Source organism: Acomys minous, assembly GCF_964271855.1.
Source record: "Acomys minous genome assembly, chromosome: 10".
Taxonomy (NCBI): domain Eukaryota; kingdom Metazoa; phylum Chordata; class Mammalia; order Rodentia; family Muridae; genus Acomys; species Acomys minous.
In genome coordinates this window covers 44,657,537-44,676,267 of record NC_140491.1, presented here as the reverse complement: position 1 = coordinate 44,676,267, position 18,731 = coordinate 44,657,537, and the positions used below count along the sequence as shown (strand labels likewise).

The 18,731-nt window shown below is 43.1% G+C and overlaps 1 protein-coding gene across 6 annotated transcripts in view; it reads right to left on the bottom strand.

Annotated features, from left to right (window-relative positions):
- Positions 1–18,709, bottom strand: part of SUN3 (Sad1 and UNC84 domain containing 3) — a 31,068-nt gene extending 12,359 nt beyond the window's left edge. The window contains exons 1-8 of one of the 6 annotated variants that reach the window (XM_084800302.1): positions 18,585–18,695; positions 18,075–18,251; positions 15,059–15,140; positions 11,120–11,181; positions 4,472–4,575; positions 2,819–2,859; positions 1,751–1,922; positions 406–490 (exon numbers count right to left, since the gene is read on the bottom strand). In XM_084800302.1, the coding sequence (XP_084656428.1) occupies positions 406–490; positions 1,751–1,922; positions 2,819–2,859; positions 4,472–4,575; positions 11,120–11,181; positions 15,059–15,140; positions 18,075–18,156 (628 nt within the window). In that variant the 5' untranslated portion in view covers positions 18,157–18,251; positions 18,585–18,695. Of the gene's footprint in view, positions 1–405; positions 491–1,750; positions 1,923–2,818; positions 2,860–4,471; positions 4,576–8,293; positions 8,367–11,119; positions 11,182–12,624; positions 13,039–13,354; positions 14,207–15,058; positions 15,141–18,074 lie in introns of those variants that run through there. The other 5 variants (XM_084800301.1, XM_084800306.1, XM_084800304.1 and 2 more) reach the window with 5 other exon arrangements.
- Between the last annotated feature and the right edge of the window lie 22 nt (positions 18,710–18,731).

Genomic DNA, 18,731 nt, shown 5'->3' with positions numbered 1-18,731 from the left:
TCTGCACTGCCCACAGACTGCAGAGATCACAGCTCACAGCCTAATTAAGTTCTTAAGGCATAATTTCAATAGGAAGATGCTGAGCACATTACTTTGCAAACCGCCTTTACACATCAGCTTTTAACCAACAACAGTGCACTTAGCATCCTCGTAAGGTATGCCATTATGGTCCTTAATAATACACAGTGGTGCCTGTCTGCTGAGCTGCATTCTCTGCCTGCTTGACATCCCTGGGGCATCTCAGCTTTCTCTGTGGTCCTTCTAGATATAGGCAAATGGAGCCTGGAAAGCAATGATACTCATTTCTGATATCTTTGTATCTAGATTTGTTAATTTCCCCCATTTCTTGATGTCAGAGGAATGTGTGTCAGTTTCTAATAAAGATTTTTTTTTTTTTGTACTCACCAGCTGACTTCAGGGCATAATCAGCCAACTGTATTTGGTCTCCTCTGAACTTTTTAAGTACATAATGTACCAAGTTTGACATTTCCTAGAAAGATTATAAGAACAGTTTTCTGTTATTGGTCTCTACCAGATGCTTGAGCTTCTATCCTTTGTCTCAGGGACTTGGACATGAACCTGCTAATCTGAAGGATTCTAACAGTCTGAACAGCTCCCAGATGCTCTCAGGGCTGGGCACTGATGCACTTAGATGTCCTGCGCACAGCTCTGAGGAAGTGCTCCTCCGCAGACAGCTGATAGAGCTAAAGCTAAAGTATGACTGGGACCATGGTCACACAGAGAGGAGGACCTGGGGCTCCCCCTTAAGCCCTCCCCACTGTATTATGGTCTCCTCCCATGGGATAAGACCTGGGGAGGACCTGGGTGGGACTCCATACACAGTGGTGCCTGTGCCAGGTGTGGGCCTGGTGTGCCCTCCCTCGCTGGCGTCTTACACTTAGCAACAAAGACTGGAATACTCAATAGTTATCTGAGATTCAGACAGCTCACAAAGGCCAGGTGACTGCTTATAACAGCAATCTCTCACCCACGTGAATGAGTATTGGGCTCTGAAGGGTACCCCGAGCAGGCACAACAGGTGGAGTTATCATTGACCAACTCAAACACTGTGCCACGAATGCTTGGAAGCCATGAAACTCCAGGGTTAGAGTTCTACCTTTCAACCATAGACATAGGGAGGAGAAATTGGTAGAGGTCCAGACAGTGGGTGAGCAATGCAGGGAAGCTCCAGGCCTATGTCTGCAGCTCCCCAGAGGCATAGTTCTAACTATGGCAGAGTGGAAAGGATTTGCTATAGCCATTCAAATACCACCATTTATTTTGTTTTCTCTCTCTCTCTCTCTCTCTCTCTCTCTCTCTCTCTCTCTCTCTCTCTTTTCTTTTCTTTTCTTTTTTGTTTTTTGAGACAAGGTTTCTCTGTGTAGTCTTGGCTGTCCTGGACCCACTTTGTAGACCAGGCTAACCTTGAACTCACAGCGATCTGCCTGCCTCTGCCTCCCCAGTGCTGGGATTAAAGGCATGTGCCGCCACCACTACCTGGCAAGATCACCAACTTTAAACCACTGGTTGGTTATTTTGTGGGAAGCAAGGTGTATCTCAACACAGTGTCCTCTCTGACACAGCATGGGTGGAAAGGTAGACTTTCAACACCAGTACTGATGAAAGGCAGCCAATCGGGGTTGCCAGAGGACATGAGCTAAGGTCAGTTGGTACTCAGTCAGTAGAAGCAGCAGAAGGAACAATGCAGGGCTGACTGTCTCACCCCCATCCATGCCCCAGCCCGCCTTGCCTCATCTAGAACCTCCGTGGTGGCCTGGTCCTGCACAGCCTCTCGGTGGATAGGCCAGCTGTGAGTGTACACGCCGTCCTTCATGTCTCTAAGCAATGCCTTCAGAACATCTATTTGTTCAACTAAAAACAGAATTTCACGAAAATTGTTCTCCAACGTCTGGCTTTCCTTCCTGTATGCAGAGGAAAGCACAAGGTGAAAAAGGGAAAGCGATAAGGCTCCTGCCAACAGCTTCAAGGCCAGAAATGGGCAAAGGAATCCACCTAAGGGGAGGAAGAAATCCATTCTGCAGGGATGAGAAAGCCGCCACGTGCATTTGTTGGCTCGTTACATTTTACTCTGTAAGAACAGTAAGGAGGATGGACACTCAGAAGACAAGAGTCACAGGGTAGCCTTGCTTGGCTTTCTCTACATTGAACAGACAGGATACAGCCAATCTCACTGGTCCTCAGTCAAGTGACATCATACAAATGAATGTTAAATCCCAATGTCATCCCCTTCAAACTGGGACGTCCTGCATTTCAAGTGCAGCGGACAGAAGTGTTTTTGAAGCTGTAGCCCTGGAGATCCATGCAGTGTCACTTTTATCCATTTTTATTTGAGACAGGCTTGTCAGTTGTAGCTTCAAAACCCAGGGTCATGCTGCTTCAGCCTTCTGGGTACTAAAATTATAGGTACATGCTAGGTTCCCCTGGATATGGTATTTTAAACAGACCTGGCTCTTTGGTGGCTAGGAGGAAGTAGCCAGGGAAAGTGCTCTTGACTGGCATGATATAAAAAGTATGAAATAGAGCCAGATAGTGGTGGCGCACGCCTTTAATCCCAGCACTTGGGAGGCAGAGGCAGGCAGATCACTGTGAGTTCAAGGCCAGCCTGGTCTACAGAGTGAGTCCATGATAGTCAAGGCTACACAGAGAAACCCTGTCTCGAAAAACAAAACAAAACAAAGTATAAAATAGGAAAATTATTAAATTATTTTAGTCTTATGCATTTTCAAAACACAAACCGCAGTGTTTCAGTGTTTGGAGTCCTAGTCATATGGAATGGCACATACAAAATTCCACTCACTTTAAAAGTTCTATTTGCTCCTTGGGCATGCGAAGTCTGGCCTGAAATAAAGAAGAGAAATAATCCTCAATATTGCCTTTTCACTCATTTGTATTCCTTCTGAAAACACACTTGGACTCTTGAAATATACCACGGGACATAAAAGCCCCTTTCATGTGTGTCTTCTCTGGCCTGCCATGTATTCCTTTCCTGTTACTATGTCTGCGAAGGTGGCCTTACCCATACATCCAACAGGAGGTGACATTTGATGTGAGCTCCAGGATGGACACCTTATTTGCTGCTTCTAAAGGTGAGAAAGGGAGGGACAGACAGAAGGAAGGAATAGGACAGTGAGGCACCACTGCTTACTGTGGATGCCCATCTGTTTTCCTGAGGATGAGCTATGGATCTGGACCAGTTCCTGGGCTAGGACCAAGAACCTGAAGACATGGAGCTGTAGAAGTTATCTCAGGCAAGCTCTGTGGGACTTTATGTGGCTGACCTTTCTTCTAGGACCAAAGTTGGTGTCCTGGTTAGGTTTTTGGCAACTTGAAACAAGTTGGGAGAAGGAGGCCTCCACTGAGAAAATATCTCATCAGATTGTCCTGTAGGTAAGCAGTGGGCACCTTCTTGGTTAGTGATCGACAGGGAAGGGCCCAGCCCACCGTGGGTAGTGCCTACCCTGGGCAGGAGGTTCTAGGTTGTATAAGAAAGCAAACTGAGCAACATGGGGAACAAGCCAATAAGCCATGCTCCTCCACAGCCTCTGTTCAGTACCATTCCCTCCAGAGTAAGCTATGCCGTGGAAGTGTAAGCCAAGCAAACCTATTCTTTTTCTGTTTGCTTTTAGTCATGGTCCTTTTTTTTTTTTTTTTAAGATTTATTTATTATGTATACAGTGCTCTGTCTGCATGTACATCTGCAGGCCAGAAGAGGGCATCATATCACTTTATAGATGCTTGTGAGCCACCATGTGGTTGTTGGGAATGGAACTCAGAACCTCTGGAAGAGCAGTCAGTGCTCTTAACCTCTGAGCCATCTCTCCAGCCCTTGGTCATGGTATTTATCACAGTAGTAAACAGCTAACTGGACCACCAGAACCAGGATGTGCTATGGAATGTAGAATGGATAGGGAATAATCTCACTGAGATCTCAAGAGCTTCCAGGCAAAGGAGAGCTCTATGCTGGCAGGAGATGGGGAAAGGTTAGCTGTGAGGAATCTTTTTGCCTTTTATGCTTTTCCTGGAGCATCTCCTGGGGAGTCTGCAGGGGTCAGAAACTATAGAGAATTTGGGAGGTTTCTTGGCCATAAAGCCACCAAAAAGACCATTACTTTCTGTAATACTATAGTTGGCTAGTCTCACAGAACCGAGATAATACAATACAAGCTAGACTCACCTTGTAGCATATTCAGTTTTAAGTGAGCGACATGCAACAATAATTTTTTGTTGTTGCTCTTGGGTTTTTTTTTTGTTTTTGTTTTTGTTTTTTTTTGTTTTGTTTTGTTTTTTGAGACAGGGTTTCTCTGTATGGCCTTGGCTGTCCTGGACTCACTTTGTAGACCAGGCTAGCCTCAAATTCACAGCAATCCGCCAGTCTCTGCCTTCTAAGTGCTGGGATTACAGGCATGCGCCACCACACCCAGCCTGCAACAATAATTTAATAAAACATCACCTGGTAATGATAGAGCCGGGAGCCATATTCTGCAATTACGGTATATAATTGTTCGGGTTTTTGAGCAAACCCTATTTCTTTAAACCACGGATTCTTTTGAAGTCCTTCAAAGAAAAGGCAAGCTGATTAAAAAACTTATCAAGAAACACTTACAAAATACCTTATATGTATTAATAACACTTTCTGAAAGTGTGAGAGAGACAGCCTTACGAGGATAAGGCTGGGGCTGCAGCTCAGCAGCTGAGCATTCACCTCACATGTATGACTTCAGCACTGCAGAGAACAAGAATGCTGGGGCAGTGGTTCAGTCACTAGAGCTCATGTTAAACAAGCGTGAGGAATGGAGTTTGGATCCCTGGCAGCCGCCTAAAAGCTGATGTGCCCATGTATGTTATAATTCCAGCTCCGCAGAGGTGATGGTATCTCAGACAGTTGGATATCTGGACTCAGGTTCAGTGAGAGACCTAGCCTCAAAAAATAAGGTGGAGCAAAATAAAATAAGACAGCTGGCATTGGCCTCCAGAGTTTTTGCATATGCACATGGGCTCATGGACCTATGTAGACATGTGAACATACATGTATATATCACACACATACACAGAGTTGAGAAGGGCAAGGAGACAGGACCACATTCCTAGGTTGCTCGTAGAAAATGGTGAAGGAGAAAATCCAGTCCTCCACAGAAACCAGAAAGAGAGAGAGAGAGAGAGAGAGAGAGAGAGAGAGAGAGCACGCGCAAGCACAGGAGAGAGAAGGGGAGAGGGAGAAAGAGAGAGAAACAGGAGTAACTGGTTCTGGAATCTGAGACTGGTCATTAGTGGCCCTGAGGTTAAAAAACAAAACAAAACAAAACAAAAAACAAAACCCAATACACATCAGTGTCCTTCCTTGAAGGTGGGGCTATACTCCTACAGATTTATCAGAAAGATTAAAAAAAAAAAGTAAGCAGAGTCCGCGAAGACTGTAAGGCATTACTGAGATGCACAACTATTCAGATTACACTTTCCATCCAGGAAGAGGAAGAGGTAAAAAGACAGAGAAGGGAAACCTGAAAGAACAGTGGCTGAAAAGTTCTCACAGTGATGAAAATAGCAAATCTATTCGCCAAGAAACCTGATACAATGCCAAGAAGAAGAAACTTAAAAATCTCCCCACACTGGGGCTAGAGAGATGGCTCAGCGATTAAGAGCACTGTCTGCTCTTCCAGGGGTCCTGAGTTCAATTCCCAGCAACCACATGGTGGCTCACAAGCATCTATAATGAGATCTGGTGTCCTCTTGTGATGTAGAGGTGTATATGGAGGCAGAACACTATGTATGTAATAAATAAATGAATATTAAAGAAAAGAAAGTTAACGTTAAAAAAAAATCCCCCACACCAAAACACATAATCAAACTGTTAAAAGACAGGGGCACAGAGAAGAACTTGAAAACAGCAGGAAAGGAATGCTTCACCATGCATAAGGATTCATGGCAGGATTCCCATCTGATTTCTCACCCGAAGCTATGGAAGCCACAGAGCAGTGAGATGATGTGTTTAAAGTGCTGAAAGGACTATCTGTGAAGTTATGGTGCCAGGGAACCTCATATTCAGCAAACTAAAACTCTTTGCAAACGGAAGAACAGGAAGGAAGGAGGATGCGCAAACAAATCCTGCGGCATCCGCTGTTCCAGTTGCTGTCCTCCAGGACTTCCCGAGGGGCGGCTCAGTGCCATAGGAAGAAACAGAGATTTCCAGTTCAGGTACCAACAAATATATAAGCCATTGTTGTGATAATGATGGTCAGTGTATTGTTTACTTTCTCATCGCTAGGACAGAATAACCTAGAAGTAATTTACAGGAGGAGATATTTATTTTGGCTCAGTTTTAGAAGCCACCATCCACTAGAGTAGGGAAAGTGTGGCGCGGCACTGCACGTAATGATGGGGGCTTGTGGCATGGCTTGTCCACAATGTGGTAGATCAGGATGAAAAACATCTTGGAACAGAAGCAGGACCAAGTGATAACCCTCAAGCCCACGCCCAGTGTTCTGTATCTGCCAGCTCCATATCCCACATACTCAATAATCTCCCGAAACAGCCCTCCCAGCTGCAGACTAATTGTTCAAACATATTCAGACTACAATAGATGGTAACTCAGGTTTAATTTCTTAGGTGATTTAAAAGATAAACACATAAAACATAATGATAAATCCATGCTAATGGGTAACTGAGTATATGCATGATTTACAAGGTAATTTGCAATCAAATCCATTTGTTATCAGTTCTCTCTGTTGTAATTCCCACGGTAAACATTAAGAATATATTTAACGAGTGTGTGAGAAGAATCTCCCAAAAGCACCTTACAGCCAACTCAACACAATAAATAATAGTAACGGAAGAAATTAGAAACAGCAAAAAGGTATAAGGCATAGAGCAAAAAAAAAAAAAAAAAAAGGAAAATGGCAGAAGAAAATCTTTTCTGGTGGGTGATTAAAGATAAATGAGTAAAATTCTCTAAGTCAAGAGTGGTGGCACGTGCATGCAATTCTAGATAAGGCTGACAGGAGGATCAACAGTTCCAAGCCAGGACCTGCAGAGGTGGCTCAGCTGTTAAGAGTATTCGTTGCTTTTGCAGACTACCCAGGTTCAACTCCCAGCACCCACACGTTAGCTCACAGCCATCTTTAACTCCAGTTCCAGGGGATAGCTACAATGCCTTCGTCTGGTCTCCATGGTCCCAGAGATGTAGCTCAGTGGTAGATGGCTTGCTTAACACATGTACAGCTCTGGGTTTGATCCCCAGCACTGGAAAACAACAGTCACACACACATACGCACACACACACACACACACACACACACACACACACACAATGCGAAAAGAAATTAAAGAACTTGGGGAGTTTAAAGCAATGCATAAACTTATGCTCATGAGTTAGATAGTTTATTATTATTAACATGGCAATACTTCCCAAATTTATTTATAGATTCAAAGCAATCTCAGCCACTGGCACAACATCAGGCTTCTGGGCCAATGGGAAAGACATAGACATGTATTCTATGGCCAATTGAACTTTTGTCCAGATGCCAAGATTATTAAAACTGTCCCTAGGGTAGAATTATCTCTTCAGCAAATGGTGCTGGCACAGCTGGATACTAAGGTGCAAAAGAATGAATCTGGACTTGTATTCTGCATCACATGACCACAAAATGGGCCAATAACATGGTTGCAACTGCTAAAACCACAGGACTGCCAGAAGACAGCAAATCTTCACTGTTTGCAATTTGCAATGGATTTCTTGATAAAATGTCATCAAAATTATAAATATTTATGAACCAAAAGATAAAGTGAAAAACAAAAAGAGAGTGTTGACAATGAAGAAGGCATTTTAAAATCAAATGTCGAGATGGACAAACACAGTAAAATGAATGAGAGACAAATTGACAAGTCTTTAGACAGCACATACCTACAGCCTATAAACTCATACAAACTAGTCACTAGGAAGATGTAAATCAGAACCACATGACCATTCTGTAGCTACCAACATGACTATAATTAAATAAGGAGATGAAAAGGGATAGTGAAACGTAGAGAAAGGCAGACTCCCCACACATTGCTGGTGGGAAGGGACAGTGGGGTGCCTACTGGAAAAACTATCACCACTTCTTTCCTGGTATCTCCACTACTAGGTATTTGCTTTAAAAGAATCTAAAATAAATATTCAAACAAACACGCGTGCACATGTTCATAAATGCAGTAACCCTAAGACCAAAAAGGTGTAAATAGCCCAAGTGTCTATCAATGGACAAATGGGTTTTAAAATGTGGTATATAATACTCACAATGCAATACTGTTGAGCCATGGGAATGAACAACAGACTGATACACTCTGCCACAAGGATCACCCTTCAAACCCTAGGGTTAATAAAAGCAAACATACAGAAAATCGCCAGCTTTGTCACATGTTTGAGCTAGGTAAAGAGGCAGGATGTAGAGTTGAGGAGCAAGAGAACAGGAAGCCACTGACTTGGGGTACAAGCGTTTCCTTTAGGAGCAGTGTATACATAGATTACCTCCATAGAGAAATTGGTTGCTTAACTCAGTACCACCCAATAGCACTTAATTATCAATTAGACTCGGTAGAAAACAAAACAACGATGACCAGTTTAATTCTTCTGAGATCTGTATGCATCAAGGCTTAAGGCTGAACCAACACATGTGTTGACAAGTTGGCCAGCTTGAAATTAGGAAGTACAAAGAAACAGTTTTTATCCATTATAAAGACTCAAATGTGTATCATAAAAGAGGATGTCATGGGGAGACCTGGTGGCACTCAGAAGAAGGATAGCAGGTTACCAAGAAGAGACTTGATACCCTATGAGCATATACAGGGGGAGGTAATCCCCCTCAGGAACAGTCATAGGGGAGGGGAATAAGGGGAAAATGGGAGGGAGGGAGGAATGGGAGGATACAAGAGATGGGATAACCATTGAGATAATATGAATAAATTATAAAATATTTTTAAAAAAAGAAAAAAAAAGAGGATGTCATATGTATACAAATGTACCCCATAGGCTCATGTGTCAAAGGCTTGGTCTTCGTCTCTGCACTACTAGGAGGAGGTAGAGTGGTGAAGAGGTGTGGCTTAGTAGGTGGTTAGGTCATTGGAAGCATGTCCTTGGAGGGAACATTGAGAACACACAATACTGACCTGCCAGGCAAGATGTGGCCACTAGAGCAACAGTGACATGACAACTATGAGTGAACTAACTACTTTCTCACTGGGTTTGAGGCCTGCTCCACAGGAAAGAATTTCATACTAAGTGCTAAGAAGCCCATGGCTGGGGAGGTCACGGGCTCTAGGGTATAAGGTGTCATTGTTATTTTGGTAAATTGCCATGCTGTCAAACGCCTTCGAAATATTTATACTTACACCAATGGACCTGAGCTGCTCTCAATCATGGCCAAAGAAGTTTTTTTTTTTCAGTCAACAGCAGCCAATGGAGAGTTGGATAACTGAGCAAAGTGCTGAGAATAAGAGACCTAGTGGTCAGCCATAATGAGATGTCTACGTAAATCCCACTGCTACAGAGACTCAGGGAATGTCAAAGAAGAGGAGGCAGAAAGGACGTATGAGCTGTAGGATGGGGAGGAGTGCTGTGAAACGTGTTTTCTGGACATGACTACTACAGTCATGAGCTCACAGCAGTCGTGATCACCTGTACAAGACCTATGCAAGAGCAGGAAAACCCAAAGTCTGACATAGATGGGGTAGATTATGTACAGGCTCTATCCCTTGCTGAGGAGCTACCAGTCATGGATAGTTGCTGGGGGAGGGAAAATCCTTCTGTTTGGAGGAGGTAGGACTGGTATATGCATCTTGTAATAGGATGGGCCCACATCTATTTGCATACGGGCAGCACCAACAGCACTTAGTGTTTTCAAAAAATAAGTCATAAAGTTTTGGGTGGGGCATGAGAGAGCTGGAGTGGAGAAATGGGAGAAAGAATTTAGAAAATTCTCAAAATAATTAGAATTTAAAATAAGTAGAACTAAAATATTATATGCATATATTAAAATACCATGATGAAATGTATTGTTATGTATAATTAATGTGTGAATAAAAGCTTTTAAAAATGGAAAAAAATCTTCAAACTGAGTCACTCAAATTCAGAAAAGGTAAAATATCAGATATTTCTATAGGATTCTTTCCTTTTCACATCTATCTATCTATCTATCTATCTATCTATCTATCTATGTGTGTTGGGTGTTGGTTGAGTGTGCATGTCCCACAGCATGTGTGCAAAAGTCAGAAAAATAACTTGATAGAGTCAGTTCTCTTCTAGTGAGTTCAGAGACCAAATTCAGATTGTTAGGCTTGGCAGCAGGGATCTTTACCACCTGAGCTATCTCATTGGCCCCATGTTATGGATTTTTAAAAGATTTATTTATTTATTATTTATGTATACAGTGTTCTGCCTGCATGTATGCCTGTAGGCCAGAAGAGAGCATCAGATCTTATTACAGATGGTTGTAAGGTGTCATGTGGTTGCTGGGAATTGAACTCAGGACCTCCGGAAGTACAGCCAGGGCTCTTTATCACTGAGCCATCTCTCCAGCCCCATATTATGGATTCTTAACTTTAATGTAACTTCTGTGTTCCTTTGCATATATATTATGGCTTCTGGTTTTGTGGGCTTGTGAGATTCCAATGTATGATGTATAAATATGTCTCTGAATCTATACGTTTCTCAAGATTTTTCTTTTTCTCCTTTCTTCTGTTTGTTTTGTGCTATTGCAGTTTGTTTTGCCTTGTATTGTACTATTTCATTTTATTTTTATCTTTTAGATACCTGTTTGTTTTCCAACCAGAGAAAGAGAGGTTATGGTTTTGGAGTGGACAGGAGGTAGGGAGGACCTCAGAGGAGTTGGGGGAGGGGAAACTGCAATCACAATATGTTGTATGGTATTTTTACATAAAAAACTATAGTACTTACAGAAAGACAATTTTCCATATTATCTAGGAAGAATCTTATATTACTTTTAGAATAGGATATGGAAAGGGGAAAGAAGCTTGAAGAATGTGCAGATAAAGAGTCATTGCACTGAGTTCCCTCTTACCACACAGTCTATGAATCGGTTTAAAGATCATCGTTGTTAAGACTTACCAACAAAAAGAAAAGTTGATGTAAACACTGTGCTTAGGATAATCTTCCATGATCGAGTTAACCTACAAAGGACCAAGAACGTTAGGAATTTAACACCGTAACCCATTGCTATTAACTTTTAACGTGGACTTTAAACTAGTCAGTACATCAAAGACGACAGACTTGGTTTGTCTTGCTCCTGTTTGCTCTAGAATAATTCCACGAGCTTATTTAATTTCCGATCTGTGCTCTTCAAAGCTGATAAAGTAATTTTCATGATGGCGTTGTGCATTCACTTTCCTCCTTCACACACATGTGACCATAGTGCACTTGCGTTCCTATTTATATATGGTCTTTAAATGGTTGTAGGTAAACAAAGCTTTTCTGAAAGTCAGAAATGATGACTGCACTAAATGACAAATGACTGCGGTTAAATTAGTCCACTAGCCTGCTCCCTAAACTGATGGGATTAGTATCCTGTGAGTGGAAGGGACCAGGCTGCTGTCCATGTGCCATCTGGACATGGTGAGAAGGTGGTTGTCTTCAAGACAGGCCGAGAGGCTCTACCAGAGCCATGGTTGCCTGGAGCCTTGACTTTGAGCCCCCTCAGGTCCCAAACTGCGAGAAAAATCAATGCCATATTTAGTCTCCCAACCTCTGGCTTTTTACTGTGGCCCAAGAGACAAGTACACTGAATCTAGCACCAAGTCCTCTTGTGTTTACAACTTCCACTCTGAAAGTCTCTCTTCTCAGCTCTCTCCCTGCTCACCAGGTCTGTCTGGTTTTGTACTTCTGTGAATGGGCATCCACGGATAGCTCCACCTGTCTATCCCTTCTTACCGTTATGCTTGCGAACGACCCATCACACTGCTGAATGTGATTGTAGCTTACCATTCCTCCAAGTGGTAAGTGCCTGAACACTGAGCTATTACCCACATTCCCAAATTCAACCTTTACCAAAAAAATATCATGGAAGAAAAAAAAAGGATGCTAAAGTTATTTGAGTATTGCAGGTTGTCAAGTTAAAATGTGATCCTTAAGAATTAGAAAAATCAGGCTGGAGAGATGGCTCAGAGGTTAAGAGCCCTGTGTGTTCTTCCAAAGGTCCTGAGTTCCATTCCCAGCAACCACATGGTAGCTCACAACCATCTAAAATGAGATCCGGTGCCCTCTTCTGGCATTCAGGCATACACTCAGGCAGAACATTGAATACGTAATAAATAAATATTTTTTAAAAGAATTAGAAAAATCAGATGGCGATGGTTCATCTATTATTTGTAGGTGCCTAGTGGGTGCGACAGGAGAAGACATGTGTCAGAATTTAGAAAAGACCAGGGACACATGTCCTCAGCCTTTCATCTGTTGACTCTAAACTAGACTTCATTAACTGAAGGGCAGGACTGTAAAGAAGGGCTAAGAGGCAACCTCATCTGGAAGTGACATAGTCTGTATGATGACACCCCCCCATTTCTTTAAAACAGACTCCTTTAATATTATGTCCAACAGCCAGTAAACAGGTTACTTACATTGCAAGCTAGTTGACCAAAGGGTATAGGAAGGGAGTGTCACCAATCCACCTACAGGCGTGATGTCAACTGGGCTTTGTGAACCACAGCTCACAAAGAGAAACTTAAATTCCCTGGTTACAGAACCTACACAGCTTGACTCCTCCTACTTAATGGTGCTGAGCCCCCGCCAGGGCTCCATAGCCAGTGCTAAAAGCAACTAAGAGGAGACTGGTCCTACTCCCTTTCTCGCTAGGGTAGTGTTTTGGTTTTTTGTTGTTGTTTTTGTTTTTGTTTTTTGGAAACCATACAGTGGAGGAGGCTTTACGCTCTAGAGAATGTTGTTTAGGTGTTAATTACAACTCATTGGTGGGCTGAATTAAAGCAAAACTACTATGCTATCATATTTTCCAAAAATTAGGGGGTTTTTTCCTATTGATTTTTTTTTAAGCTAGAAATCTTGACTCTTGGGCTCTGCTTCGTGAAGTTCTTCCTATGCCTTCACCTGGCCCGTGGGATTCTGCCACTTAAGGCAAACATGCATCATGACTCATTTTCCAGGCTGCTCTTCTTGAACAAGGTCAGTCTGTAGCGGTCCTTTTGTTAACGGGCAGCATTGCTTCTGTGCAGGTGCTTGCTTTCTGTTTCTAATGGTGGCTATTACAGTGTTTTTAGCCTCCTCCCGCCCTCCCCGCCACCCTACACCCCCACCCCGGCCCCCTGCCTCCCAGGGGCAGCAGATTTGACTCACCCACTAGACAGGGTTCTCTCTCCTTACGGAAAACATGTTCTTACCAGAGGAGGCATCATCCATCATTACCACAGAATGTAGCTCAGCACTTGGGCTGTACATTCTCAGCCAAGGGTGCAATAAACCCCTCTCTGGCCTCGTGGGCAAAGCCCAGCTCTAAGCTCTGTAATGGCCCAGAGCCTGGACAAATCCATGACCACATGTCATCGGTGTGGTTTGTCACCACTGCCAAGGTTCACTCTTCCAAAAAAAAAGCGTGTGACTCGTCTCAATCCTTTTCCCTTGTCCACTGTGATTAATCAATATTCAATAGCATAATGGCTGCTGAGCCACAGACAGCACTGTGGTTGGAAGTTTCAGAGGAAGCTGGAAATGCTTTTCTCCAAAAAGGAAGAACATTTGTTGGGTTATTTTACAGGTAGACAGGGCACCAATGTACACAATACACATGGGAGCTCAGCAGGGGATGCTGATGCATGCCTATAGTCCCAGCACTTAGGGCCAGAGGGTCATCCTGGGCTATGGTGTGAGGTCCTGTCTCCAAGACCATAAAAGAACAGACGCATGGAATTCATTCTGCAGCGTGACCCAGGCTCCTGTTCAGGGGATTCCTGGCCTGACAGCAGGACGGTAACTCTAAGCTGCTGCCAGTCTCTTCGGAACAATCCTGAGAGGGCTGTTCATCCTTCCTCTGCTTTGTTCTTCCACTCATGCCTTCCCACAAGTTACAAAGAGCTCATAGAATGGAGAACACCGTTTGTGTTCTCATCCCGATTTTATGAGTAGCAGGAAGCCCATACATTATGCTTTTCGATGTAGGTCTTCCTACAGATACTTCTTGTCCAAGAGCCAGACTGTGAGGGCAGATTATGAAAAGTCCAGTGACTCACTGTTGCATCACTCTTCGCGATACCTCACAATGGCCAACAGGTCGCCACACCCATGCAGGCAGGGGCTGTGCACACATAAGCCTCCTTGGGTCTCTCTGCTTCTCATGCCTTACTGTATCAGATTTCAAACCTAATGAACAACATGGAAATCTCCTAGGCGTCTACTGTTTTGCTCCAGAAAATCTGGATGCTTTGTTGTGGTTATTTCAATACTGAAAGATACTAGAAACACAGTGGAAGAACCAAATCCTGCCCCCCCTTTTCATTCCTCTCATTTTTCCTCTGTAGATAACTAACTTGAAAATTGATACCGTGTTTCCGTATTTTCAAGTTCACAAGTTTTCCGTGGCACAAACTGTGCTCACTTACAGTTTCTACATGCACACCAGAGTGCACTTTGGTCACATCTGCAAATGGAATTGCTGCACGGCAGGGTGACCTGGCTTATTTGGACCATACAACTCTAGGGTGACAATTATTTGACTCTCAACATTTGATGGCCTCTAGGTATAAATATTTTAAGTAGATTTTAATGTGGGGGTTTTTGGACTGGTGCCAGCAAGATGACTCAAAAAGAGGTCCCCTCCTCATGTTCCCAAAGCCTATAATTCTGGTGGACAGTATGGATAACGGTGCTTTCGTACTAGCTTTGGGATCTGAGTGGGGAGTTTTGAGATACCAGTAGAACCTCAAGACTGAAGAAGGGCCACTGTGGGAAGGAATACTCATTCTGCCCTGGGTTCAGTTACCAGCACATACATATCTGTTGGCTAGAAAGTACCTGTAAAAAAAAGAAAAATGAAAAAAAAAGTACCTGTAATTACAGTTCCAGGGAGTCCAACACGTTCTTCTAGTCCTATGGCTGCGACCTCTCTGGGGGTCATGTATCAGATACCCTGTATATCATATGTTTACATTGCAATTCATAACAGTAGCAAAATTACAGTTATGAAGTAGCTCCACAAATTATTTTATTATTCTGGGAGGCAGAGGCAGGTGGATCTCTATGAGTCTGAGGCCAGCCTGGTCTACAAAGTGAGTCCAGGTCAGCCAAGGCTACACAGAGAAACTCTATCTCAAAAAAAAAAAACAACAAACCAAAATATGGTTTGCAGGGTTGGGGGGGGCGGTGTCACCACAACATAAGGGAATGTATTAAAGGGCCGCATCATTGTCAAGGTTGAGAATTAGTGTTCTAGCCTCCGTGGGCTTCTGCATGTATGTGCTGCACATTACAGATGTGTAGGCAAAATACCAATACACATATGAAATTTAAATAATTTAAAGAAGAAATAAGCAAGATAAACACATTGTTAGAAACAAAGCCAGAGAGGGTCATGAGCACTGGTCCTGACTTGTAAGACCGACCTTATAAGAAACACGGGTGACTATTCAAGTTTAAAGAGCAGAGAGCTAGACAGCAGCATGCAAACATAAAGGTCATCAGTAAGCATTCGGAGGATAACTCTGAATGCAGTGACGCTAGGAGGGGTAGGGAGGTCTATGAAACCAAAGAACATGAGCCAGAAGATAAAAGAACCATAACCATCATACCTCCTTATATTAAAAAAAAAAAGACACAAAATACAGCATTAATACAAAAAGCTGTCAGGGAAAGCAGAAGTGTGGTTCTGCATGTCATTGCAGCTGTCTGCTTAACACAGGCCATTGTGACTGCAAGGTTTTATGTGGGCTTCACAGTTACCATTCATAAAAGGAAAAATTGAATAGATAAGGTGAGAAAGAAATCACAGCACATGGCTGCAAAACACACACATACACGCACACGCACGCGCCGATACATAGGCAGCCATAGAAAAGTAGGAAATCAAGTCATTTGTGACAATGTCAATGGACGCAGTGGACAATTTTGTAGGTGGAATGAGCAAGCCACAGAGCATACTTTGTGGCTTTCCCCGTGGTAGGCAAAGCCTCACAGTTACAGAAGCAGAGAGTAGAGCAATGGTTACCAGTGGCTGAGGACAACAGGGAATTGCGAGAGGCTATCAACCCAAGCCTGTGTGTGAATCATGGGGCGCCAGGGTGCAGCACGTGACTAGAGCGGACCATTCTGCCTGAAACCTGCTGGGACTGTAGATGATAAATGTTCCTTCTGCACCACACGCCACACTAACATGACAAGGGTGCGGCTATTAATATGGCAATGAGTTTGGCTGGAGTAATCATTTCATAATGTACACATATATTGAATGTCGTATTGTCTAACTTAATATATATAACATTTTTGTTAGCTCCACCTCAAAAAGTTGAAAAAGATCAAAATGTCCCATTTTTCTTGTTAGCAGTCTTGACCTAAGCAAAAAGGCCTCAATATATCCTGCAGGGCACTGTAGAAAGTGCTTATAGAAAAGAGCTTCTTGGGGCTGGAGAGATGACTCAGAGGATAAGAGCACTGTTTGTGCCTCCAAAGGTCCTGAGTTCGAGTTCCAGCAACCACATAGCGGCTCACAACCATCTATAATGAGATATATTGTCCTCTTCTGGCATGAGGGCAGAATATTGTATAAATAATAAATCTTAAAAAAAAAAGAAAGGAAAAGAAATAGGGTTTGTTTTGTTGTTATGGACAAGATGCCCTTGGTTTTCTGATAATGAGAACCAAAAACTGTCACATGACATAAATGTATGTCAAAAGAAAGAGTTTGATCTTTAATGTAGTCCAACTATCACTGAACAGAAAATGGTGACGATAAAGCATCTTCTTGGTTTGTGAAAATATGCTATATTTGTATTTTGCCTGATCAAAGGGAGAGCTGGAGCCTGCAGCAGGAGCAAGGCCAGGAAGGGGCTTGCATTTAGGCTTTTTAACTCCCTAGGGTGTAGCAAGGATGCGAAGGGCTGGAGAGATGGAGAGATGGAAAGTCCTGAAGGTTTTAAAAACCCAGCTGCATCCAGTCAGGGTGAAGCAACAGAGACTGGGCAGGAAGAAGCACCAGGAGGCTTTGAAACTTTGGAGTGTGTAATTATGCATGCTTTCCTGTTCCCAAAATGTTCATAAGCAGGAAATGTTTACACATATATCTACCAGCAGTTAGGTAGCACGAGCATAATGTGAGACTGTGTGACAAGGGATAACCCGTGCTTCTGAAGCCTTGAAGGCATGTGGTGGCAGAGGCACAGGTGACACAGCTTAGGAAATAAAGATATTGAGATGTGGCTCAGTACAAACAGGCTATTCTCGAATCTTCATCTGCGTGTGTCTAGATTCTTACTGATATGGCCCATGCAGATTGCTTCACTTCAGTAATAGACCAAAGGTCAAAGCTGTCTTAAAGCTTTGGCACCCTTAATCATCCATCAGTCAGCTCATGACTTCAGCTTGGGAAAATGCCAAGCTTTCCTACCAACCCAACTGAGAGTCAGCAGGACACTTTACTATGATCAGCTATTTTTAAAAATAAACTCTCTGGGTCTGATGATCTTCTGGTCAGGTGATGCTGTGACTTCCAGGAATGGAAGCACTTGTGTGTGGTGATAAGCCAGAGGCCTATAGACAATTGAGCAAGCATGCTGTTCAGTCTAGGGTTCTGATGACTATGCCGGGCAAGCTGGATAGCTGAGATCTATCATATGCTACAGCTGGATGGAGCAAAGCCAGAGGCTAAGGACACACACACACACACACACACACACACACACACACTCCTTCTCACCCAGTTGTACATTATCTGCCTTCTGCTAGGTCTCTAAGGCCTTGCTTGTATAACAGAAACAGTGTATCAGTTATTTCAAATTGTCAAATACCCACTATTTTAAAAAGTCTTTAATTTTAAACCAAAATTTAACAAGAGGAACCCATGGTTACTTACAGCTCAGTGGTTGATAGAGTTTCTTAGGAGACTCTAATAATTGGTCCCTAGCTCTTGCAGGAATGGAAAGTGAGTAGCCCATTATTTGGCCAGGGTGGTGTGAGACCTTCAGGATAAGCAAGACGCCAAAGTTTGTAGCTCCAAACTCTTTTCAGTAGATGCAGGGTTGAGAGCTTTCTAAAAGGACGACGTCTTGGCTTAGAAAACACAATATGAAAATATTCCTCACAAATAAGACACAAATAATTTGAGTATTGACCTAATTTGCAGAAATGTGTATTTTCTGAGTTTCCCAAATGTGTATCAGTGGTTTTTTTTATACACTTAAAACAACTCATATGCCAAATATCTAGAACTCAGTACGAAGCCCAACATGACCTTGAACTCGTCATTCTCCTGCCTCCCTGGATGCTTCTGATTACAAGCTTTCCTCAGTTTTTTTGTTTTTTGTTTTTTGTTTTTAAGTCAATCACTCTTGCCTAGAAAATGTGGCAGTTATTTCTGGCTAACCTGACTAAAATTACTAGGGTTCCTGTAGGAGCCTAGGAGAGGGGTCGCAGCTGCGGGAGGAGCATTTAGGCACGACCTGGACTGGGTACTCAGCCCCAGCTCACAAAGTGGAGGCTGAGGGCGGTTGAGAGGTGTCTCCTACACTCC